General features: G+C 43.2%; 1 protein-coding gene across 1 annotated transcript in view; it reads right to left on the bottom strand.

Moving 5' to 3' along the window:
- Nucleotides 1-26,897, bottom strand: part of SLC35F3 (solute carrier family 35 member F3) — a 196,456-nt gene that overhangs the window by 36,897 nt on the left and 132,662 nt on the right. The window contains exon 3 of the mRNA XM_075708042.1: nt 16,599-16,923. Within this exon, the coding sequence (XP_075564157.1) occupies nt 16,599-16,923 (325 nt within the window). The remainder of the gene's footprint in view (nt 1-16,598; nt 16,924-26,897) is intronic.

Here is a 26,897-nt window from a genome sequence, read left to right as displayed (position 1 = left end):
GAAGGGAGCAAACAATGTCAGCTGCCCAATGGGAAAACATAGAATAATACCTTGAAGATACAGAGTGGGAAAAAAATCTACCTAATAATTCTTGCTCTTTGATTTTGATGTGAATTTTATTTTATTGGTATGCTCGTTCAATAAAAATATATTTAACCTTTTCTCTTCAGGATCAATAGCACATGTAACAACAAGGAGGAATATACCAAGATTAGGGTACATGGTCAATGCATTCTTAAAAGAGAGTTTTCCCTAATTATAGAGTATAATTTGTGAAATAACAAACTATTATTTTACTAACTCTCCATATCCATGTTTAGTCATCTTCACTGCTGGAATGGGGTAATTGTGTTTTATGTGAGGGTGTTACTAAACTTAGAGCATCCCCAGAGATCTTTGAAAATTGAGGTTTACATGTGTTAGGAAACAGCTCGCAATCACATTTAATGGATACATAAATCATCCTAGAAAGTAAACCAACAGAGACAAGTGATTTGGTGTTGATAAGATTCATTAAATTTCTCATGATGATAATATAAAAAGAATTTGACAAATAATCCATAGACAGCACAAATGAGCAAGCTGCAAGGAATTACTGGATTTTTCCACCTTCACACTGAAATCCTAGGAGGATCATACCAAATTAAAAACATAAATTCATATTCAGGTACCTAACACACTGACTTCTCCAGTGGGCTGAAGACTGTCACCACCCACTGATTTCAAAAGGAATTACGGGTGATCAAATTTGGATTTTAAAATAGAGGTAGGAAGGCTAAGCATGGCGTCTCTCACACAGGGCATCAGCCATGGTGGGATTCCAGCCCAGGAGAGTTGAAAAGCCTTGCTCAAGGGGAGTTCTGCATTTTGGAAGTGAGGACATATCTGCGTACGGCTGTGGAGGAAAGAGCACTGACCATGAGCTAAGGATTTTTTAAAATATGTAGGTGTATGGAGAATGAAGAGGGCTGTCGAGGGCATTCATTTCATTCTGAACACAAGTGGGATGGAACGTGGTGTAAACAGAGGTGAGAGCTCGTCCCGCAGCCTGATCCCCCCGCACAGCCGGGCTCTGCCTGGGGTGAGGGCAGCGCGGGGTGGCAGTGGGGGGGCCGATGAGAAGCCAGCTGGGGCAACCTGTGCTGCAGGCACTGCCGTGCTTGCAGGCAGGTGAGTGCTGGGGGTGCCTCATCCCTCCTCCTGGGGCTCCAGCTCTGTTCATCGGGGCAGAAGGGATTTTCGGAACAGCACCAGGCAGTGCTTGCAGACAGATGCTTGAGAATAAGCAGCCTTCCTGCTGCGAGAAGGCAGGTGTCAGCTCCCTCAGCAAGCAAGCTGGGGCCTGATCCTGCAGACTGTGCTTTCCCACTGAGACCCACAGGGAAAGATACGTGTTGTGCAAGGGGATTCTTCCACCCCAGTCAAGGGTACGACCCCACATTTACCCTAGAGCTAGAGAGCACAAAATCTGTGGCTTCATTTTCCCTTCTTTTTCAACAGTTTGTATTTTACAGGAGAGCTCCTGATCTGCAGGACACTGTATGAAGACTGTCAAAAGTAAAACAGCCTGCTGCCCCTCTGGGATATCCCTGCTCTTGGCATATATACACACACATATACACATGCATACATACGTACATATATACACACATACATATGTACACAACTGTAAGGAGACATTTCCAACAGCTTTCACTACTGGTTCACCACTCCTTCCAACCAAGTCATTACAGTTTTACCACAGCCTTCAGTAAGAGTAGAGAATCTGGCAGCAGGACCTCAAAAATGTTACCCAAAAAAAACCTGACACCTCACCGAGTCTCAGTAACAGAGCCATTCAGAGTCACAGTGCCCTACAATATCCCTATCCAACCCCACTCGATGTACACAATGCAAAATCTGGCTCGTTTTACTGTAACTGTGCACTGGGTAAACTGTGTTAAATTTGGCTCTGTCAATACCGCACCTACACAACTAGAATAAAGAGTTTCAGTGGTTGGGCTCAGCCCTTTCCCAAAACTTAATGCTCTGTGATGAAATAGAGAGAGAGAGAGAGAGGTTACTCAATAAGCTTAAGCCCTTGAGAGAGAGAAAAATGTACTGAACAGTAGTTCATATTGTTACTAATTTTAGTGTTGCGTCTGAATTTCTTTTCAGATTGTTTCCCTGGAAGAGTGACAAGAGCAGCAATGTGGTTTCAGCCTCGGAGGTGAAACTATTTGTTCAGAAACCTGGCAAACCCTAGCAGCGAGGGTGCCGCTCCTCTGGCAGAGCACTGTTAGCGCAGTGAAGAGATCTGAAGAACCTCACCAATGTAGGTGTGCAAAGCACCTCTGAGGTGCACAGGGCTCTGGGTGGCTGGGGACACTGACTTAGTTATCTCCTGGGGTTGCTGGCTACTTTCCCAGTGCTGGAGAGCTAGTCAGCTTTGCCATGCCCTTGCTGGGGGTACCCAAGAGGTTTCAGCCTGCTGAAATCTCACTACAGCAGCAAGGATTTACAAGCTGAAGAGCTGCAGGGTGAGCTGACCGTGGGGAAGGCAGGCGGCTCTTTTGCTGAAGGGATCCCACAGCAGGAATGGCAGCTGCTCTGCTCATGCAGGACAAGTGGCCTGCAGTGGCAGAAAGCAGGTGATCCTGTCATCTAGCTGGAAACGTTTTCCACCCCATTGTAAATCATCCGTGCTTGTTCATTTAGTAGTGCTGGGCTAGAATGAGCTGCTCTAGTCACTGCACGAGAGCATGGGAGAGGCATGAGATGTGCTGTGAAGACTGCAAGGCAGCTAATAGGAATCAGTCAGGCATACTGAGGATGATGGGGACATCAGCATGATTTGTATCAAGTCTAATGGCAAAATCAATTAATTCATTCTCAAAGAAGCGTAAGATAACAAAGGTGCATCAACAAATCTTGTCTGGTCAGTGCTGTTTGTGTCTTTAATTGCCAGGAAAAGGGAGTGCACCAGAACATGGTAGCGGTAACAAACCATCTCCCTGCGGAGGAGGGATTGACCAGATAAGCATGCACTTAAACCAGGACACGTCTTTCAGCTGTCTGCATTTTGTCAAGCATGGAGGGACTGTGTTCAAAGCCTCGGGTGAGTCGAGTCGTGCTAATGAGCTTATCTGCAGGAGCAGGTTAGATCAGCCATGATAAACCTAATTAAGATGGGCTTGCATCTCACCTGCTGCTGCCAGTCCTGCAATATCCTTGGCATGTCTGTGTTTGTGAGGATGGATCTGCTCAGGCTTTACTTCCGAGAGAGAAGAGAGGCTCCTGAGGAGGGGAAGCATCTGCTGGAAACCACACGTAGATGTTTATGCCTGTTTGCAGGATGGGGCACATGTCTCAGCCCTTTTGTGGATCTGACACCATGACAAGCCCTGCCCCTCAGGAAGAAGCACCATTCAGCATCACTGAAAATCAGTACTGGCACCCCTAAACTCCAGTAATTTAGTCAAATTAATTATTAAAGATACAGAAAATAACACTAGCAAGGAATCAGCGGGGTTTGCTGATTACTCTCTTTCAGTTTGGTTCATAAATGTTGCTGGGGAGCTGGGAGCCAATTTCAGGTGACTTACACTAGTCTGGATTCTCATCTTTTCATCAAGAGTGTAAAAGAAGTGAGTTTGGCTCATGGGGTGAGGACTGGATAACATGATGACAGAAGGGCTTTATAAACATTTATTATTCAAAATCTCTTCTGCAAATGTGAATACGCCTAGGCAATTATCTCACTTTAGCTGCAGATGGGCAATTCTGATGCAATTATTATGCACCTTCAGTACTACAAAGCTTTCAGTGTCATTCCTTTTGAAAATGTCTGAATTAAACAGAATGACAAAACTAATGAACTACTGCATCTTTTTACTGTCAGCTGCACAACATCTAGTAGGTGCCATCAGCACGCTTCATGCGGAGGTGCTGCGTGGTCACGGCTGTTAGCCCAAAGGCATGCAAACGCCAAATGCCTGCTGAAGGCAAACCCATCTGTAGCCTTCAGTAGCCGAGTTACTTGAGCAAGGATGATTTGCCATTGCATATTCGGATCATGACATTAGATTGATTCCAGGGTGTTATTTGTCATCTCTCTTTCAAATTTCCCTAATGAGATGTTTCTACATGTGCCTAAAATCCATGGTTATTTACTGTTCTGTGCTAGACAAAGGCTTTTTGGGTAATGAGATTCCAGATACCAGAAGTGTAATAATGGAAAGTGTCTGAAGCCACATTGACAGAGAACTGTTTTTAGCACAATTGCTATGGAGGAAACACACTTGTCTCCAGTTTCTCAAAACTACTTGTCTCTGGCTTCTTGCAGCAAACATATCCGGGAAGCCAGCTGTTTTGGGGTTTTTTGGTTTTTTTTTTTGAATCCTTAAAACAAAACAAAGTTCAAGAAATATAAAGCAGCAGACAACATTTTGCAACTTGCCAGCCAAAAGTAAGGTCCTCAATTAACTATACATATAACTGGTAAGATTTTCAAGAGGAATGTCCTTATTATGATTCCAGTTTACCTAAAAATAAAGCCAATTTGATGCTCACTTTTGAAAAGATCCCAAGAAAGTATCTTTAGGAGTTTGGTAGATTTTATTTGTACTTTCATTCATGTTAAGAAACACATATGTTAACACATGAAATAGCTGTTGCTGATATGATTAAATCTTCCCTAGATACTCCCAAGTGACTTGTCTGGACCCCTATAACTTGGATGGCTCTGTGGGTGCTGGACTCTGGAATACCCCACACTAAGAACCTGCCGCCAGCCATAGGACTCAACACAGTAGCACTACTACGCTAAGCACGCTGCCCATGAAAATCATGTAGGATTTACTGATTTAGCTCAGCTCGTAGAGCAGCTAAAAGAACTGTATCATTCATGTGAGCGTTACATTTTAGCAGAGCTCGTGCAATCTGCTCCCACAACAGGCCACATTTGCCCCACCATCTCCGATTCTCAAGCATGCATTAAACGCTTGTTTGCACTCCTCTTGTTTTTCAGACTCCTGACAGCTCAGTTGCACACTGTTAGAAAGCTCCTCCCTTGTTTCAAACACCTCACTCACTCTGTTTGATGCGACCTAGCTCTTTCCTCACTTTCTCCAGTACATACATGATTTAGCTGACCTTCATCATATCCCCTGCAGTTATCCCTTTTACCTGATGAAGAGTCCCTCTCTACTAAAAAACCCATGTGAAACTTGGTAAGGCAGAAAGTAACAGCATTATAGGAATAACCTGGAACTACAGAAGAGCACGGTTAAGTTGTTTGAAAAATCTATGAAATCGATAGAGCTCTTTGTTAAATGCCGTAACTTTCAGAGGGTTGGCCTTAATTGCTAAAACTTTCATGAGCAAGTGCAGGTCTGCAGGTACATTAATGGCAGGCAGCTGATCATTTGGCTGTATGTCACTGTATCCTCTTCTGGGATACCATTATTCAACATTCAGTTTTTCTACTTCAGTTCTCCAGAATCAAAAGACAGTTTTTAAAAAACTAATGCGCGGGAGTAGGGTGAATTTCAGCCTGGTCAAACCCTGAGATCTCCTCAGAAAGAAGGAAAGAAACACATCTAAATACTTATTATCTTGACATTTTTAATATTCACTGAGCCAGACCCATCTGTGATAGAAATCAGCACACTCTCATGGGACTCAGTGGAGCTGAGCCAGCTAGGGTCAAGTGCTGACAGGACCCATCACATTTAGTACAGAGAATTTAATGAAATACTGAAAATGCTAAGTGAAAATTTATTTGATTATTAAAAATAAGTTAAGCAGAAACACTTTATAGTGGGTTAATACCTTTTTCTTAATTTTAAGGTTAATAAAAAATAAATCAAATCCTCAGGGTTTGAATCAACGTGTTCTTCCCTGAGGACAGACAAATATTTAAGGTGGCTCTGGCAAAAAGGGGCAAACAGCAGCAGAATGGGTACCATTCATGCCAATGCATTCAGGTACATGTAATTTTGGGGTATCTAGAGACAGCACATTAAAAGAAGAACACATAAATTTAAATAATAATAGTTATGTCTCATTCAGTGTCTGCAGATCACTAACCACTGATAAAATAAAAAAGTAGATATGATGTGACTCTGTGCTGAGCAGGTTGGACTAGAGACCTCCCTCACCAGGTCCCCAGCAGCCAGAATTACTCCATGCTTCTATGACCTGATGTTCAGGATATCATGGTGAGATGGTCTAACAACAGCACCACTTGTTAGATGGTGAAAATATCAGACAGCATTACAGAGCTGTAGCTTTGTTTTTATTCTAGGTGCTATTAAGAGGTACTGAAAGTAGAGGCGCAATTCTCACTATTTTCTAGTGTGTTATTTAATAGGAGAGTTTTCATAGCTGAAAAATCATCTTTCTGTACTTGGCAATCTATATGTAATCCAGCTGAAAGCACAGTAAGCCAGACTAGTGAAGAAAGGTGTAGGTTCAGTGCAGAAAAACGAGGATACAATTTTCAGCTGGCCTGGCTGGCCTCTACAATAGATACAGTGAAGAGAATTAAGTTAAAAAAAACCATTATTTTGGTGAAGCAAAACATTTTGTTAGATACAATGCAAGGGCAAATGCCAGATGACATAGGGGAACAGATTCCTCCTGTAGTGAATGGACCTGGGCTCCTACCATGCAAGGGCGCCCCGTGTTAGCAATGTGCTACATGTAGGTTAATACCACTCTGTCACTGAAGGACGTTCTCGATGACTTGAGATCCCTGGGGTTTAATATTTGCATCTGCTGAAAGAGATTGGGATGCCATCCTTCACATAAAGCTTCCAGAAGCCCATTTCCCCTGTGGGGGTCTGAATGCTTCACCAAGGCAGTGGAAGGTTTTCTAAGATATGAAGGAAACATTGCAGCAGTCTCTACGCGCTCGCCAAGTAAGCGGCTTCAGCAAATGAGTAAACAATCCCCCAGCTCCAAAGAGAAGGAATGCAATTTATAAATTAACAAACCGTGATCTCCACATGGGTAAGCACTCGGTTGGAGATATGGGGAACAGGGAACAGATGAGGTGGCCACAGTGGCCTTGGTTAGTATAGGCTTGCTGAGGACAAGAGACCGAGATGACGTGCAACGACTGTAAAGGCCATAAAGTAAACGAGGCTCTTTCCTCCAAACTGGCTGAGTCTTAGCCCTGACCCCAAGCACTGACAAACAGACCAACAGGAGGGTTGTTTCTTTTTCACAGCTAGGCTAAAGAGAAGTGGTCTTCACTAACTGCCAGCCAAAGCAGGTGAAAGAGATAACAAAAGCAGGTTTTGTTTGTCTGCTCCATTTTGGATCAGATTCTCTGGAGGGAAGCTACTATTCAGAAAGGTATTTTAGCACTGGAAACACAGGAATGGTTGTACATGCATGTGCGAGTACATATATGAAGCTGTCTAGCCATCAGCTCATGTCTTACTGTTCTTTCCCTCCAAAAAAATCTATGGATGTTCACAGACAACATTATTTAACTGCTCAAGAGGGTTTTTCGATTTCTGAAGCCCTGTTCATGTACCTATGCTGCTGCCAACCTTCACCTTTGGCTATTTCTTCCTTTTTACCAGCTATAGCTTTGACTAACAAGCAAGGGTGGCCAGCTCCCACAGCCCCGGACTGAACAGGATCTTCAGCTAGGTACTTGTGCATTTATACAAGGCTGCCTTTTCATACAAACACAAACAATCCTGGGAAATCTGGATGCATTCCATAACCACTAGGCAGCTGGACAAAAAGGTTTTTTCCACTTCTGTAGTACTGCCAGCCTCCACCACTTCTCATTGTATCATCCATCTTTATTGAGAGCTGTTAATTATAGCTACAAAGTCTGTTACCATACAGGCACTTTCCTTTTTTAAAGCAACTTTAAAGGTAGCTGCCTTCAAGATATTGCGACACAGATCTGGGCTGAAAAAAAAATGCAGAATTCCTTATCACTCCCTCCTGAGTTTTGTTGTTGTTTATATTGCTGTTGTAAACAACATGGGGAACCTGTCTAGGACAGTCCCTGTTGAATGAGTTTGTGCACTGAGTGTTGATATGATGACCGAGGTAAAACACTTGCTGCAAAAGGACCAGCTCTGAACTCTGTCTTCTTTCATGTTATGATGACTGGAAAAAACAGCATATCCATGCTCACCTCAGCTTTCTGCTTCTTTCCCCACACAGTAAACATGATCACACACTCTTTTCCCGGTCCCTTTTTTCCTCTGCCAGCCACAAAGTGCAGTTACTTTTGTTTGTCCGTGCTGGTCATGTCTGGAGGCAGGGAAGGGAGGAGGTGACCCCTGAGGTCCCTTCAACCTGGCTTGCTTGGTTCCACAGTCTCAGTGCAGAGGGATCGGCATGGGTAGGATCAGGATAGGTGGATTTGCTCTTGAGGTCTCCTGGGAAAAGCCCTAGCAGCATGGAAGCTTGGCAGCTACTAATCAGAGGAAGAGCCAGTTAATGAAGTCCAGTTTAACTACTGACCAGAGATCACTCAGTGCTCCAAGACACGACATTTTTTTCCAAGCAAACGCCATTACATAAACACATCATTTCATAGCACATGTCCTGTCTGCTGTCTGCAGGTAACAAGAACAATTACTTCTCTTTCTAGTCCTTGCCTCTAGTACCATTACCTCATAGGAGGCATATGATGTAATTATTTTAGAGCATCTGTTCAAGCCACAGCAGAGAGACAAAAGTAATGGAACAACAAGACAAAATTACAAGACACCACTTAGTTCAATCACCCTTGGAATGATTTTGCAAACCAGGCTCAAGATTAAAGAATGCATGTTTCTCCTGATCAGGTAGTACCCAATTTTTATTCTCGATTAGCATTCTACAAAGGTCCAAAAGCCCAGAAGAGGTGATCCTCAAAAGATGAAGGATCTTCAGATTAAGGGAAAGTTTTTCACGGGCATGAACGCTAAGCTCTTTTCAGAACACCACGTTCCAAAATACAAAAGCAATCTCCAAGTATAAACTGTGAGGCTAAATTAGAAAGGGCTGGTTTCCTAAAGAAGGAACCATGATCGTTTTCTCACAGAAGCTAAGACATGAGCTCTCAAAGGCAGTGTTGCCTACCTGAATAGAAGGAATTAGCAAACTAGTCAAACAGAAGTTTAAAGAAATTCTCTTAAAGGTGTTTTCATGAGATGTAAAAGCTGGGGTAGGTTTAGAAAGGGAGGTAAGCATATAAATGCCACCTTATGTGCCCAAGACCCACACGCAGGCTAGTTAGGCACTTCACTCTGGGATGGTGGAGGGCTCCCACTAACAGCTAAAGTTTGGCAAACAGACTTTCTCTTTTTCCTCAGCCTTTCCTGCTGTTCACCTTACATGCCTCATGTTTGTGTCTCCTCTGTAGGTGTTTGCTCTCCCCATGCATTTTAGGAGGAAACTGGGCATTCAGCTCCAAGCTGGCAGTGCTGGAATATGCAATGTGGCACCAAGGAGCCAGCTGTGGCAAATTGCCTTGCTAATCTAACCCCTGGTACTGTCTTCAGTGTGTAGAAAAGACTTACGTGAACAGGAGGCTACTCTAGAAATACTCTGCAGCTGGAGGACTACCTATTTTCTCAAGAACAGGCAGCTTGTAGAGCATATTTTTGACAGCTGGCTGAGAAAATTTTGCTTCAGGAGCCACAAAGACCAGGAAACCATGGCACTAATCTTTAATCACCTAAGAAAACAAGTCTCCCCAAAGAAGCAGCTGAAATGACAATTTATGTGGTAATCTGGCAATAATGCAGCATAGCTGTATTATGTCAAGGCAGCAGCAAGGATCCACCTCCAGAACTCCTGTGGGGTAATGCACCCCTAGCCCACATCCCACAGGGACACACTTTCCTTTTCAAAAGTTAAGAGACAGCAGCTGCCACAGGTTTCATCAGGAACAGGTAATTATTTAACTTTGAGAAACAGAAGTTAACAACAGCATCACCCTGAGCTCTGTGGCTTGGGCTGCAGCTGAGCTAAGCCCAAATGAATGCTCCATGCCCTAGCTTGATGCTGTACACACAGCAGGTTGGACATTGGACAGACGCCCACCAGCACTGCCCCTACCACAAACACCACGTTGTTCCAGCAGAAGGCTTCACTACTACTGCTAATAGTACAATTTGGCCTTGTCTTCAGGTAGAACCCCTGGAAGAAAAGTGCAGATTCAGTGAAAACAGTCTGGTAAGTGATACCATGGCCCATCAGTAACACATCACCAGCAACAGTTCAGACATCTGCAGGAGAGATATAGATGACCATGAGTATGATAAAACCCTTGCAAAATATCCACATCTTCTGTTAATTAATTGCTTCAATACCAAGCACAAAGGTAAGTCCTGACAGACTGCTGTAGAGATTAAACTGATTTAATTTGAAGTTACTCCTGGCTCTTATCTACCTAACTCAGGTAAGAATGAGATGCTGTGTCTTTTAATTTCAAGGGTTCTTTTTATTCTTTGGTTCTTGGGGTTTTTTCCCCCCAACAAGCTAATGGGAACTTGAATTGTAAAGTGATTTTATTTTGAGGAACACAAAGTAAATACGTATTATTTTAAGGCTAATGTACTGAACTAGACAAATAGAGTTTATAAGCTGAAGTTTTTTGAAAGAAAACATGCTTCATTGGGTGACATTTGCTAAAACACTTGCATTCATCATGTCTTGATGCCTTTGTAGCTTATTTATGATTCTGTTAATGCTGTCTGCTCTGGTGGTGAAGCTCCCACCTAAGTAGTAATATAAATCAGTAGGATGCCAAAAATCAACCACACTGCAACATTTTAATGCTGCTGGGTAAGAGAGACTCATGAATACAAAAAGTGCTGAAAATCAATAGTGAAAAAGCATCCAGTCATGCCAAATCAGCCTCTGACCTTCTTCCCCCTTAGAGTTTCATCGTGGCCAGGTGGCTGGTTACCAGCAGTGCATGTATGGGTTCTCTGCCTGCTGCAGAAGAGGGGGCAGTGCCCATGGTGCAGTGAGTTGCACTGTCATAGAATCATAGAATCACAGAATCGTTTAGGTTGGAAAAGACCTTTAAGATCATCAAGTCCAACCATTAACCTAACATTACCAAGTTCACCACTAAATCAATTAAGGGCCAAGTAATAATTAATTTCATGTTTCCTGGCTTGGTAGCTGGATTATTTTTTAACAAGTAAAACTAGGAATCATTAAGGTTGGAAAGGACCTCTAGGATCATCAGTCCAACTGTCAACCCAACACCACCATGCCTACTAAACCATGTCCTAAAGTGCCACGTCTACATGCTTTTTGAACACTTTCAGGGATGGTAACTCCACCACCTCTCTGGGCAGCCTGTTCCAATGCTTGACCACTCTTTCCATGAAGAAATTTTTCCTAATATCCAGTCTAAACCTCCCCTGATGCAACTTGAGGCCATTTCCTCTTGTCCTATCACTAGTTACTTGGGAGAAGAGATCAACACCCACCTCACTACAACCTCCTTTCAGGTAGTTGTAGAGAGCGATAAGGTCTCCCCTCAGCCTCCTCTTCTCCAGGCTAAACAACCCCAGTTCCCTCCGCTGCTCCTCATAAGGCCTGTGCTCCAGACCCTTCACCAGCTTCATTGCCCTTCTCTGGACACACTCCAGCAACTCAAATGTCCTTCTTGTATTGAAGGGCCCAAAACTGGACACAGTATTTGAGTTACAGCCTCACCAGTGCCAAGTACGGGGCATGATCACTTCCCTGCTCCTGCTGGCCACACTATTCCTGATACAAGCCAGGATGCTCTTGGCCTTCTTGGCCACCTGAGCACACTGCTTGGCTCATGTTCAGCCGGCTGTCAACCAACACCCCCAGGTCCTTTTCCATTGGGCAGCTTTCCAGCCACTCTTTCCCAAGCCTGTAGCATTGCAAGGGGTTGTTGTGACCCAAGTGCAGGACCCGGCACTTGGCCTTGTTCAACCTCATACAGTTGGCCTCGGCCCATGGATCCAGCCTGTCCAGGTCCCTCTGCAGGGCCAGCCTACCCTCAAGCAGATCGACACTCCCACCCAATTTGGTGTCATCTGCAAACCTACTGAGGGCACACTCAATCCCCTCATCCAGATTGTTGATAAAGATATGAAACAAGACTGGTCCCAAAACAGAGCCCTGGGGAACACTGCTTGTGACCAGTCACCAACTGGATTTAACTCCATTCACCACAACTCTCTTTTGTATGAGTTAATGGACCCAACTCCTGGAATTACTAGGAATGCCAGGCTAGTGCCTTGTCTCCTCCATGCTAGTGGAAATACATGGGAAACACATTTACAAACTGGTCCACATCCACTGGACATCATGTGAAGCTATGGCACTAATAATTTCTGGCCACTGAAGAGCTAAGTCTTAATTCTAAGCCCATATGTATATAAAGCAAAAGTGACTCTTGTGAAGTTAATATGTTGGTAAATCAGAGTAAGTGAGATCTACTACATTAGTCCTCTATCATTGTTGCCCCCAGTATTTTGGTTCAGTTTCAAACAAATACCTATAGTTCGGTGTTACCCACAACTTCTTTCTTTTCAAAGAAAAATCTTCAAATTCTGAAAGATTAGTGGCAGCTAATTTCAGGGAAGTAGAGAGACAAACCTCTGATTCAGTGAAAAAGAAAACATGTTAAAACATGTTCAAATGTGGTGGTAGATCAGTGCAGGTATGTGCGACGATTCTTTCATTCACCCAACACATCACCTCTAGTCAAGGTTATGGAAGAGACTTAGTTTTAGCTTCTGGTGTTTTCTTTAGCCCTAATGCTTTATGAAATAAAAATCAAGACCTAAATGATAAACAAATAAATAAATAATCATGTAAACCATTCTGGAAAGTCCTGCCCTTTCCTTCTCAAAAAATCATTAGATAAGACCATACCATCAAAATAAGCAAGCTTTCTGGGGTACTCTCCTGCCAAAATGTGAACACAATCTTCCGTTATTCCCCCCGTTGGCACACATAGAGTGAACCTTTATAAAAGGTGTATTTTGTCCTGCCTAGAGATACACAAAGCTAAGCAATATCTTACAGAGATTTTAATTTAATCTTCTATGTAGCCAGGGAGCTTTAAGCTCTAGTGCTTTTAATTTATGTTACCTCATAAATTAATAATGTAGGTATGACGGAGGGTAGCTCATCAGATTAAATGTGTCATTTTATAAAGCAGTTTGGAAGCAAAAAGTATGAAGCCAAAATGAAGTAGTCTTAAATGATCCATTAGGCGCATAAATCATTACATGTGTTATTTCTGGACTGCACGGTGGTTGAAAAGAATGATAATTTAGTTACTGTAATTTTATTTTAAGCTAGTGAGGACTTGCACAAGAAGTAAGAGAGTCGTGCTGACCCTGGTGTACTCTTCAGTGGCCTGCCAGAGCTCTCTGCGTCACTCCCCACACACGCAGTCCTGTGCCAAGGGTGGGTGGCACCCTTGGTAGCGAGTGTGGGACAAGTTCTCCCTGAGCGGTCTGCACTTGGGCACAACTCTGGCATTTGATGGAGCTACACAGGGAGCCTAGAGCAGTTTGGACATGAATGCATAAGTTTTGGGTCGCTTTGAAGAGTGACTCTCTCCCCATGCTGTAGACACAACCGATAGTCTACTTCAGCTTAAATAGAAAGCTCCTTACCATGCAATATGGGCCAATCAGAAATCCTTAATACTTTACATTAGGGCCTAATACTCAAAATCATATAAAGAAACTGAATTAAATTTAATGTGCTTCTATAAAATTTTGGTGGTAAATTTATTACAATTATCTGTGCTATAAAATGGGGAAAAAAAAAATCTGTGCAGCTTTAAACTGGTTTGTGTCCACGACAGGTATGTTCTTTTGTGAGACTACAAAACATAAAAATTCATATATTTAGGGCATAGTGTGTGTATATATATATAGTGGTACAATACAATTTAAAACCATAATAAACCAATCTGGACAGGAGGGACTATATATCTATTCGCTGTTCCTACATTTTATCATCCCTCTTTTGTATATTTTTTCCTAATGGTTGCTGTTCTTTACATGCTCTTTAGCTGTATAGCGAGGTACCTCAAAGCACGCCTGCTGGCTCAGGCCCTGTGAAGCCGCCCACCGGGGAAGAGGCGGTGTGAAGGCACTGCCCGTGCCGCTGTGAGGGGAGGCTGAGCTGCCCAGCCCTGCTGAGGAGGAGGCAGCTGCACAGGTGTCCTTGGGGAGCTTTGCTGCCAAAAAAATTAGGTGCCTGTGGATTTTAGCAACCTGTGTAGGCAAGATCTGAGAATCCCTTCCTTTACTACTGCACTGCTAAGGTGACTTAGATGTCATATTTCCACCTTCTCCCACTACCACCTTTTCATTTATGTCATTGCAAATTCCTGCCAGAGAGCTGAGACAGCATATAAAATATAAATGAAGGTGATGGGTAGAAGAAGCAGCAAGTGATTAAGCAAGTTGCTTGTTAGTTCCAGGTCAGAATTGTCTCATTTTAACTATCCAGAAGCCCATGCAATGCCTCCCTAACATGTCCAACTGTGCCTGGAGTGCAAGCTTTCCTGAAGATGGTAATGCCTCACACAGAGCTGCAAAGTCTCTGTCTCTCTCTCTCTGCTGCTCTCTCTCTGCATATATACGTAAAATATGCAAAAAGGGGGAATAATTAAGAGGGGATGCTGGAACTCAATGCTTGGGTTTTCAGATGTACATGCATGTGACATCTCAGCCATAATGGAGCAGGCAGATGAACAATAATTCTTTTTACAGTAATTCTTAGTGCAGGACCACTGAAAGGTCTTGGTGTAGACAGTGGACTTGCTGAAGCAGACACTATGTAAACACATGGTGAGGGACAGTCGTCTCTCTGAAGGACTCTCTCATCCAAATGAACAGAGAGTACAAGGAAATCAGAGGTCTGTATTGACTTGCTCAAAGCCACAAAACAAGTCTGCAGCAAAGCTAGGAACCAGAGCCGTATCTCCAAATGCTCAAGTCTACTCTGACACCAATAAAAAACAAATTAACCCTATTCAGTCTGCTGGTCAGACAAATGCACATATTTTACTAAGCCTGGTGCAAGCTTACTTGTAATGATGTCCCCCTGGATCCCAAACAGGTTGTAGGGCTTGCACCTGCTCTTCAACTCAGCCATCATTTAATTAAATGGAAGACATAAAACTACCAACCATATCAATTAACTGTAGCAAGAAAGAGGATAATGCTCTGGTTTTAACCCCAGGGATCTGGCAAACCACAACTGCTCACCCCAGAATTCAGCAGTATTTAAAACATTATCTGAGAGCAGCTGGAAAGAAAAATATTTAAAACCCAAAGAAACGAAAAGGTAGTTGGTTTGGGCTAGCATTTGTTTTTGGTTTTAGATTAAACTGTTGCTTTCTCTAACCTCCATCCTTCTCTCATCTCTGAAGCAACCGTGTTTGGCGTGGAGTAAACAGCAAATACAAACTGAGGACTGAAGTGCAGGAAACATGGCATCTTATGAAAATGCCGTTAAAACTTCTGGATGCTGCTCTAGGACCTGCAGTGAAGAGTGAAATTCCTTCATCTGCAGCCCCCGAATGATTTAGAAGATGAAGAAACTGTAACAATGGCTAAGCAGCACAATTTCAGCATTTATAATCTTAACGCTAGTCATCTGAGGTCGAGCGTTGCTCAAGTACCCTGGTTTCTTAGATTTTTTTCCTGTAGTGAGTTTCCACCTCGCTGCTGCACAGCTGGAAGCTGAGAAATGTGTACTCCTTACTGTTTACTTTCTCAGCTACTTCATTAAAAGGCTGTGAGCCCCACTGTGTAGCAGAAGGGGAAAACGTTGTTCACATCCTTCCATGTATTGGGGAAGCTCTCTGACACAGGACATCTTGATGGCTGAGTCATCCCATCTGTCTCAGACACGTCTCAGGCCAAAATGGGATGAGGTGAAGGAGTGCTCACCAAGAGGCAGTCCTTCAAGCAGCCAGAGCATCCTCAGCCCCTCACGGAGGACGGGCACTCAGGGTTTTCCATGAGCGCTTCAGGCTTTGTGGGTTTGGCTTGCTGTAAAGACAAGATGTGCTGAAGACAAAGTGCTGCCTTTGGTTATGACTGCGCTTCCTCCCGGAAATAAACACAACAGCTTGAGTTTAACTGGGATCAGAGCTTGGCCTTTGATGTCAGGGGCATAATGCCAGGAAAATACTGCAATACTTTTTACTTGGCTATTCAAGGCACCGCACTAGTCCTGAGTTTGGAAACAAAAAACTTACTTAGCTTACTCAGAGATTGCCATGAAAGTCAGCTGTGGGTAAAGGCAGAAGATACCAATAAAAAAAATGATGTTCACAGATGTTTGAACAGAAAACTCTTGAGAAGCAATTTCAGAAAATGTGGACTCTCATTACTTGACTTGTATGTATTGGAAATAAACCTGGATTTCTTACTGTTGGAGTGAAATTGTATTAATAACATACCACCTAGCACAGGACACAGAATGAATTCAAAACATCCTTTAACAAACCTGAAGAGGCAAGCAAATGCAAGTTTGATTTAACTGGCTGATCTGAATAAAATGTCCACTAGAGGTAGAGCAGCATGCAAGAGCCACAGGAGAAAAAACAAAAGCTCCCATACCTGTATCTTTGCTTTGGAGACTGCTTTTCAGCTGACTTAAAAACATGTCCAAGGTAATACAAAGGAAAGAATAAAAAGTTCCAGTTTGTTGCAAACCACGTTAGAGTGAAGGGTGCATCGAATTTCTTAAAGGTCAGTTTTGCTAGCTGGGTTGAACCCGACCACGAGGAGCAGACACCCAGGACCACAGCCACACCCCAGAAAATCTTCTTGAGTTGCGTCACGGAGCATTTCCAGCAACAGCGGTTCACCCTTCCACCGCCTTCCGCCCCGGCTTGCATCTGTGCTTCAGCTGGGGCTGGAGACTCCCGCGAGCGCTCATCCCCTGGGGAGAAGAAAACACAAGGCTTACTAAGGAAATCCAGGCTGCATTTTAGTTTTCAAATCCTAGGACCTTCTGAAGTCAAGTGGAGCTTTACCAGCAAAAAAACCTCCACCGGACCTTGACACAAATTGTCCTTCGTTTTTAGATCATTGCAAAGTCTCTGGTTCAACTGAGGCATAATTACAATGCAAATAATAATTATCATCTCTAGATTTAGAAGCCACTGGATAAAATGGAAATGAAAATTACATGTTGCTCTGATGTACATAGACAGGCTTAACATACCACTTAAACTGATGCTGTTAGGATGTGTAAATGAATGAAAAATACATCACTGAGTTTAATAAAGAAGCAAAGGGGATTACAACAGCACTTAGAATTGCTATTGTCTTCAAAAATGTGGAATTGAGCAGCTTATGGAATATGGTGTTTCTTAAAAGGAGAGAGGGACAATGTATTTAATCTTGAAGTTAAGCACGATCACTGCAATGCAAGTAGCACAATTAATACTGAACCGGGATCACCAAGTCTTTCAGTGATCCCTAGCAAAACAGCTCTCCTGAGGCTGTAACCAGGTGCCAAAAATTAGACCAACCCACAGGCTGCCCTGAAGACCATCTCAGACTAGGCAACCCTAACTTTTTCTAGCTTGAGACCTGCACCAAATGCAACACAGCGCATGGACTGGAACTTTGGCCTGGTATAACTGAGCCTGGGATGCTGCTGGAAAGCTCCGTTTCACACGTGCCTTATTGCTGACCCCAGCGTCCAGGGTCCCACAGCAGAGGCAGCTCCTCAGCCACACACCCACGCACCCATCAGCCCAGTTACAGACAATATACAAACCAGGTGATAATTTTTAAAGATGGCATCCACTGTACGTCTGGTTTCAGATCAGCTGTATGACAGCCATCAAAACCTCCTTCAGGCTTATGTTTCCAAAAACTTGCCTCTTTTACATACTAGAGCACTTGGTTTAGTGAAAAGGTAATTTCTCTCCTAAAATATGTTGCCCCTTTACTTACGTTGTTAAACATGAATTGTTATAGCCCTGCTATTGTACCACTATCAGCAGACACTGTATCCAGCTTGTGAATGAATGAGCAAAGAGAGGTTAGGTGATTCAGTTCCTACTGAGATCAAAAAGTGCTGGCAGACCTCAGCAGCAGGCCACTGCCTTTAGGACTTTCACCTGCCTTCCTTAAATTCACCCCATTTAACAGCTGCTAAAGCTGTCAGTCACCCACATGCAACACAGCAGCGATTTCTGTTAAAAGCTGACTTCAGTCTAGTTGGTCCATTCACTTGAAGGAGGACGCAATAGTAATTCATGTTGAAAGCCAGGAACCTACAACTTCAAAAGTGTCCAGAGGTCATTGCATGGATTGACAGGTGAAAAACAAAACGTAAGTACAGCTAGGACAATGAGAGACTTTATTATTGCCAAACATTTATATATGTTCAAGGCAGACTAAGAGAGAGATCTGCACGTAAAAAAAACCCTTCCTTATATTGGTGAGAATCAGTATTTGGAATGGAAAATCTCTTAAAGCTTCTTATTCCAGGTTAACCTAAATTTGCATTTACATAAGCTCATACATTATTTAAAAAAAAAAAAAAGGTTTATTCTGATGGAGAGAACTATTTAATTATTTCTTTACAGATAAGAAATGGATGACCTGAGCTAAGGGTACCATTACTTTGCCTAGTAAAGCTGTGTTTTGCAATGGGACAAACTGTAGCCTCTGATATCTTGAAATCTAAAAAGAATGTACAGCAGCAAAGGTATAAACACCCAGTCTTTTTGAGCGGCTTCAGGAGAGATGGGGATGTTGCTGATCTCTCCACTTATTTCAGTTTTCAATAGAAGATTGTGTGGGCAGCTTCCCACATAACGGGAGATGCACCTGCAGGCCAATGAATTATCCAGAGTTAACACGGCTTTGTATCAAACACGTAAGGGAAAGGTTACAAGCTACCTGCTAAATGTTAGAAGAAGCTAGAATTGAAAAAAAAAAAGGCTGCCAGTGAACCCTTAGCTCATTCAAAATCATTTAGATACATTTTCTTTACATTATTGCTTGTAACTAATGTTTCTTACCTCACTTGCTGCACAGACTGGTCAGGGTTCCTTTTACCGACCAATGGTACATTCATTTCTTTTAACTTCACCATGCAATGGGTGGCTGCCAGTGATCTCTTTGCTGTCCACCACACGAGTCCCACAATGATTAATGAATTTTTCCTTTCCTCTCAAGCTTTTCTACTGGGCTTTGTCACTGCAACACCAAACACTTCACACACCCTAACAAACTCCGGCATCCTTCCCATGGACCACAGGGAGAGCTGAGCACAGAAAAAATGAATCCAGGCAACCAGGGTGCCAAGCAAGAGCTTAGGAGGGGTTTCTGCCACTGTGTCTATGCAGGGAAGAGCCTTCCTCCACTCCCAGTCTGCATCTCTGAAACTACTTGGAGAGGCAGGCAAAAATGTTCCTCCTTCTAGAAGATAGCTGGCAGGGTACCCGCCATCCCTGTCTTCTCTGCAGTTATTCCCCCAGGAAGCAGGAAACCAGGATTTAAACCCCTCCTGCTGAAGATATTTAATACTAGGGAACATGCCTTAAGCTGCTAGGGTATATGATACCCCAAGGTGAGTAGGTGCTCTAAATCACAACACTGAAGCGATGTTATTTTTTTTCTAAAATAATAATTGGTCATTGAGACAGCAAGGTAACATGTCTGGCCCTCTGGCCCAGTAGTGTTGGCAATCACTGAAAAGAGGGAAAATCACAACTATACCATCTGATGCACCAGACAACATAAAATAATGCAGTGTTTGGTGGACACCCCACAACAGACACTGTGGTGAGGATCTTCTCCCTACCAAGGGCCGAAGTTGCCCGCCCTGCTCCCCCTCGTACTGTGCACATATTCATGAGTCGGGAGTTCATTTGGACAGCTTGCATGAATATCACTGCCTTTTAACTCTATGCTGTGGCAATTTCTCCCTATGAAACAAAGCTAAACTTTACTGATGTTTTCTCTGCTCCATAGGCAAAATGACTTGTCCAGTTACATTTAATTTTGCATTAAATACACCAACCGAAACATTCACTTTCAGCAAAAGACAATACTGCATGTATCACTTCTAAAGTGATCTTGCAGCTCAAGGCTTAAATTTCTATGGATGCTCATTCTTTGGATGCATTTACATGCTGGATGGAGTAAACACTTATCCCAGGCATGATGGGTTTCAAGATGATGGGCCCCATATTTTGGGGTAAAAATCACTGTCCTGGTGATTAACAGTTACAAGCTGAGACTTGTAGTATCTGTCAGTATCTGTCAGTGAAACTGCATCGTGCCCTCATGATTTCCTGTGCTGCTGGAGGGCTAGATGTCAGATAGGCATAGCCTTTTCCAGTGCATGCAGCACCATCCTGGACGATACCTGGGACATATTCTGCCCCAAAAAGCCAGATTGTCTTTGGAAATGGTGGATGCAACAGATGATATACACCCATGGGGCCTCATCGTATCAATTACTGTGCTGGGAATTTGCCTGCCAGCTGGCATGCGTAACACCCAGAGCCGTAGCTTTCCCAGCCCAGTACCTGTGTCCCCATAGGGACATTCTCCTCACCCAAATTGCAGGTGCACACATGGGGTGACATCAAACCCACACATGGATGATAAGCTCCTCACTCTCTTTCTAACACTGCACAAGGACCAGCTGGCAACAGAATACACATGAATTTAAAGATAGCAAAATGTCTTTTTAGAATGGATGAGGAATGACATTAAAGAATTTTATTTCTGGACATCCTCCTCCAGATTTTTAATGGGTTTCTTCCATTGCTCCTTGCAGCAGACTGCTCTGTATGCTACTGTATCCCTGAAAAGAACAAATCAAGATGCTGAGATAGAGGAAAATGCCTATCTTGCTTTTACTAATTTTGGGTTTTCATTCTCCCATTTGTTCATCCTGTTTCATAAATCCCAACTGGAACCACTCGTCCTCCTTCCCTTTCAGCCCAACCTGTCTCCCACAGCATTCAGGAGCAAAAGAAAGAAATCACCTCCAATGCTACTGCCAATGTCATTACCCACGGGTATCCCCAACACCAGAAAACAGCTGTCCTTCTGTTTCCTCCATTACGGGTGAGACCCCTCTCAGCTGACTTCGGATACCTGCGCTAGGGACATCTATACCTGAGCTACTCACTCCACATTCCCGGCTGAGGCCATGGAGAAAAACAGGCACTGGAAGGCACTGCACACCCCACGTAAGGTGTGTGCCTTAGATGATGTGCCCTTTCTTACTGACTACAGATGCTGGCACTGGGTTAGAGAAAATCCACCCCAGCAGAGGTAACACCTTTAAATAGCCTGTCCAGACCACTTCAGAAGTGCTTTGAGGCTTAAGACTCCTGTGCACAGCTAGCCAGTTAAAGGCTTGCCATAGGACCACACTGTACCTGACTGTATATGTTAAAAAAGTGATACCGATAAAAAACAAGGGTGGCATTCATCTTTCCAGTTTGAGACATCTGCTGTGCAGACTTGTGTATCTGAGACAGTCATTTACACTTTCTGCATAGTTAGTAGACAGAAAAAAGACATTTCCATAGCATGGTTTATCTCCTCCTAACGTAGACGATTAAAACAAGCCAGATGAATCACCCTCTCCAAGTGCTCGTTTCTCTCCACCAGCTCTAAACAGTCTGGGGAGACAAGCTCAGAAGTAGGTGTCTCTCGTGTAGGTGTCTGAAGCTGGGTGAGATGAGTCCCACCTCTCCACCACTGCTGTCACGAACAGAGAGTAAAGCAACCGCAGACAGCACTTCTAGGCTCAGAGCTGGGCCCCGCCACACAAACATATTCAGCTGTTACCAACGAACTGCTTTAGCTGTTGCCACCTTGTCAGCAAATGAGTGAAAGAAGTATTACAAAAGCACTGGGTGCCCTTGCCAACCCTTCAGAGTGAGAAAGTGACCCTCACAGGCTAAGGCCCTGCCTATTAGGGACTGAAACATGTGCCTAATGATAATGCACAACTCCGCCAGCTTCTCCAGGCTATGAATGTGCTTCAACGTAAGCATATTCTTAAACAGCTCTTTAAATCAGGCTTCTGGAAAAAATTCTGACAAAAGGAAGAATCCTCACTGGTCTCTGTGACAATTACAAATGAGAAATCCTCAAGGCATTACCATTTTGCCAGCCTGTTATTTTCTAGCTGCTTGGGCATTGCACAGAACAAGTTTGTAAAGCTTACAAAACTATTACATGCATATCATAAATAGGGGAGAAGGAGCTGAGGCAAGTCCTGCAAAACAGCACCTGACCCTCAGCATGGTTAGAGCTCTAGAAATCCAAGACATGCAGGGGGATTGGAGCGGGACACTGCACAAGGTACATTCTCACAACCTTGAATGTTGCGTGAGTTCCTCTACACAGAGAGATCAGTGGGAGACCATTAGTTCCAACACAATTACTTACCAGTTCCAAACACACTGAAGAACACACACAGGGACTTCTGGTGGTGGTTCTACTGGACACACAATACTATTTGCCTCAGTAGCAGACTCCCAAACTCCTCAAAGTGTTTGTATCCCATTCCTGTCTACCACACTAGCTATGCATTATTTAGCTGTCCAGGATTTTTGAGCTAAGCTGCTAAAAAATAGCTGAGGCATCATCCTATGAAGAGATGATGAAGTGCCAAATCCACAAAGTGATTTACATCTCTAAGTACCACTGTAGTTTTCTAAATCTGAAATTATATTTATTCAGATATGTTGCCCAGGCATCTTCTTCACAGTTGGTCAGGTTAAAGAGTGAGGTCTTAGGAACTCATCTGTCGCCTGGCAGATCACGCAGTAGCTAGTGCAGCTTTCTCATGCCACTGTCCACAATGATCTCTCCTTTTGCAGGTCCCAATAGCTGTTTATAAGGAACTGTTAATATTTCATTTTGGAAGCCAGTGATCTCCATGTATCAGCCTTTCCAAAGGCCTATGTCTCTGCTGCACGGAACAGTAGTGAGGGCACGCACAGCCTAACTTCTGCATCAAGGGACATTCGCTCCTCCTCCAAATTAGCTTTAGCTTTGCCAAGGTTGCTTGCACCAGCTGTGTCCTCCTCCCAACCCCACTAGAGCTCCTCAGATGCCAAAGAATCCGTTCCTGGGCATGCCTAAGCACCATGGCCCCTCAGCAGGTTTGTGCCTCTCTTACACCCAGACCCTGTCAGGATTCAAAGACACATCTGAGAGTTTCCATCTCTCATTTTAAGAGTAATCTCCAAGAAATATTTCCATTCTGGATTTTAAGTAGTCACTGGAACAAGGCCTAGAGCCTCACTTTTTCTCCTCTGGGCAAACGACCTCGTCACTTCATGCTTTCCCAATAAATAAGGATGTTTTCTATTCTGAGTAGACCAGCTTTGCTGATATCTGGGTTCCCCTGGCCTTGGAAGGCCTGGGAATTAGGGCACCCACTTGGGCAGATGGGATCCCTGCTCCTTCTAGCACAGGGGGTGGGAGGCTGCTCTATGCACCAAGCTACTGAAGAGGAGCACATGCTCCACCTCCACTTTTTGAAGGAAAGGGTTCAGCCACTTAGCTGCCAACTCAACTCTGAAACCGAGTGGTAAGTGCTAGAGAGAGTGAGCAATAGTGAGGAACGGGCATCTTAGCACGGTATAAAGCACAGGACTCTGCTCAGCGTTACCTACCAGGCAAGCTGGATGATTCATCCTGCAGCCTCACTGGTGTCCTTTGATGGGGGCCAACATGCACACTGATAAAGGAGATGCACTTTCTCTTTCTAGGTTTTTAAGAGGCTTCTGCCAAAATCCCACTCCAAAGGGCCTTACAGAAAACAAGCAGCCGGGGAAGGTGCTGGAATGGCTAAAAGGCGCAGTACGAGATAGGAAACCAGTGATGAGTAAATACAGCAATGGGGGAAGTAGCTGAAGCTCTGCAGAGGTCTCCTGTGGGACCTGCACGCTTCACCATAACCATAGGTAATGTGAACAAAGGGGCGAGCAGTGAGGTGACAGTTTCCTCACGACATGAAGTTAAACAGGTCAGCAGGGGTAAGGGCCAGCTGTGAGGGATGACAGACTACGTGACTGGGTCATAAATCGGCAGATGGAGAAGTATGCTGATAAAGAGGCGCAGGTGGGAGTAAACAATTCACATGCTGCACACGCAGTGATGGGCTCTGGCCATTGCCACCAGGGATCCTAAACCCTTCACAGGCTGCTCCACAAAAAAAGCAAAATAACTGCCAAAACCTACTAGGAACAAAGCAGAAAACACAGAAAAAAAGTTCCTTCCTACATCTGGGGAAACTGCAGCTGTCAGCACACCCACACTGCAAGAGATGCATCTCAGGCTAGAAAATACACCTTCCCGATCAATTACACCAAGCTGGAGACAGGACCAGACAGACCTTTGGTCGGGCCCCATATGGTGGCTGTGCATGTGATTTTAGAGGAAATTGCTCTTGGGTTCCTGCAGGGAAGCTGTGAGACCCTGTGGGTGGCTGGTGGATGAGACTGCAACGCTTAGTGCTGCAATGACTTTGGGTTTGTCTGTGCACAACAACTTCCCAACCATGGTCGGTGCTGAAGGTCTAACAGACGAGTATTATATTTTTTAATGAATACCAATTAATGTATCATAATTGAAAACCGACAAAACCCCATAGATGTTTATTAAATCAGTTTTCAAATGAGAATATTTGGTCAAAATGGCATTGCACATATGGATTTTAGATGCTTTTCGGGAAACTGTAAAAGTTTAAAGCACTTCCTTTAAATACTTTGCTTTTACAGGAACAGATAAAAATAATTTTACTTAATTTGATCATGGAATGGCATGACTAAATTAAGAATAAATCAATACAGCAGATAGTTTTAAAATCCACAGTAGAGGTTATTTTAAAGAACAAAACCAGGGTATTAACCTATTAGGTCAGAAGGTCTGAATTTGCTTGAGGCTACAGAATAAGGGATGTAGGTATCTGGAAATGGGGAAAACTGCATGAACACAGATTCAAAGCAAGATGAATGCAGTCTGACTTCAGACCCTCTTTTGCTATTGGAATTCATAACATAAATTACTAATTATACAAAATAAAGTGTTATGATAATCTATGCAGGATATTCAAACTTACTTGATCATCTCACCTTAATTTCAATAGGGTAGGACATAGGTCTGTTGGCTCACAGGCAATCAGCTCTCCTGTCCTCTTGTCTGTGGAAATCCATCCCGTATCACTGATACCACCAGATCATCCATATAGGTTAACTTGTACCAAATAGGCATAAGTTTCTTGTAACAGGTACTCCCAAATCCTAAAGTACTACTCACAGATACAGCATTTTCTATCACTAATGGTTATCATATATTAATTCCTGTGTTATCCTGTGCTAAATATTACACCCAAGCTTACTAAGAGTTAGAATTAAATAATCTGCACATATTTGTTGAAGATACACTAAATTCTCCTCCTTAGCACACATATTTCTTTCTTCCTCTGTCAAATACTCCAGCAAGGCTTCCTGCAATATATATATTCTAATTCCTGTTACTGATACAGAGAGGGCTGAATAATTATCAACTCCATACTGCAGCAATTTGGATGTTAATCCATTTAATTTATCTTCAGAGGCAACTGCTTAGAAATTCTATTGAAAGTGCTGCACTTGAATAGGCCTCATTAAAATATGATATTCCATATTGTGGGGTGGGGAGTTCCCCTAAATACTGTCCTTTTTATTATTAATCAGAATACATGACTGGAGTCCAGAGTGAAAATGGAAGATACTGGGTGCTTATTACAGTATCAGCATTGTGGTACTGGAAAGTAACAGCCATAAAAGCATGTAAAGAATAAACCTGATGATGAGATACATATTCTTGATAGTATGGAAAAAGAGGGGTTTTTCCCCCTCATTATTCTGCATCCCTTTCTTGAATAAAAATTGAACTGAAACTTACAGTGAGCTATCTGGCGAGGTCACTGGGAGTTTCATCATTGACTTTGAGGAGACCAGCATCTCTGTGGAAGCAGAACTTCCATTAGAACAAAAATAAACTATGACCAAAACCATATTCTGGGCAAATTTTAATCAGAGTCTGTGCAAATTTCACCCCGAACAAAGGTTTGAGAGCTGACTGTCTGTTCTGGTGAAAAAAACAAACTGGATTCTCTGCAGGCAACTACTGTATTAATTAGCCAGGCGTTTTGAGTGTCACGTGTCTTTCTTGAGTAACAGTTTTATCTCCAAGGGAATTCAACTACTTATACTAATATAAATAGCACATTTATATCAGTACATAATATTAAGAGGTAAGTGAATTCATGCTAACTGTGGAGGCTATGCTGGCTGCATTTTATCAAAACCAAGATGATGTTCTTTCTTCCTTATGGAGCTTTCCAAAATTCAGAGCTGCTTGGCTTTCAAGTAAACATAGTTTTAGACAGAAGGTTTTGCTATAGCCCATTGGTTTCCTGCATACTGAACTCTAACTCCAGTTCATTGTTCTCTTAGAAGCTAAAGGGCTAACCTGCTATTGTACCTCAAACACAATGCTTTTTTAGGTTCTAAGTTCAGAACAAGATAGTTGGAGCATCTGTTCTCTGTCAATCAATAACCAGGTATTAAGAGTGGATTTGACATGGACTTGAGTTTGCTCACAGTGCTTGGAATAACATACATATATCCAGAGAAGTCCCCACATGATTTGCTGCTCAAGGATCTACCAGAAGAAAGAAGAGGATGCCTCCTCACCTCTCACCAGCAAGCACAGCAAAAGCTGGGTCTCCTTTGATAAAAAGGCTAGGTTTGGCTAGACCCATGTTGGCACCAAGGCATTCAGTATAACTCTGAGCAAAAATATACTACATGCAAAAATTCTAGTTTCTGTTTTCTCTCTGATACTTGCTTCTTCCTCTTTTCA

This window comes from Pelecanus crispus, chromosome 3 (assembly GCF_030463565.1).
Source record: "Pelecanus crispus isolate bPelCri1 chromosome 3, bPelCri1.pri, whole genome shotgun sequence".
In the NCBI taxonomy this organism is placed as follows: Eukaryota; Metazoa; Chordata; class Aves; order Pelecaniformes; family Pelecanidae; genus Pelecanus; species Pelecanus crispus.
This window is presented reverse-complemented; position numbering and strand designations above follow the sequence as displayed.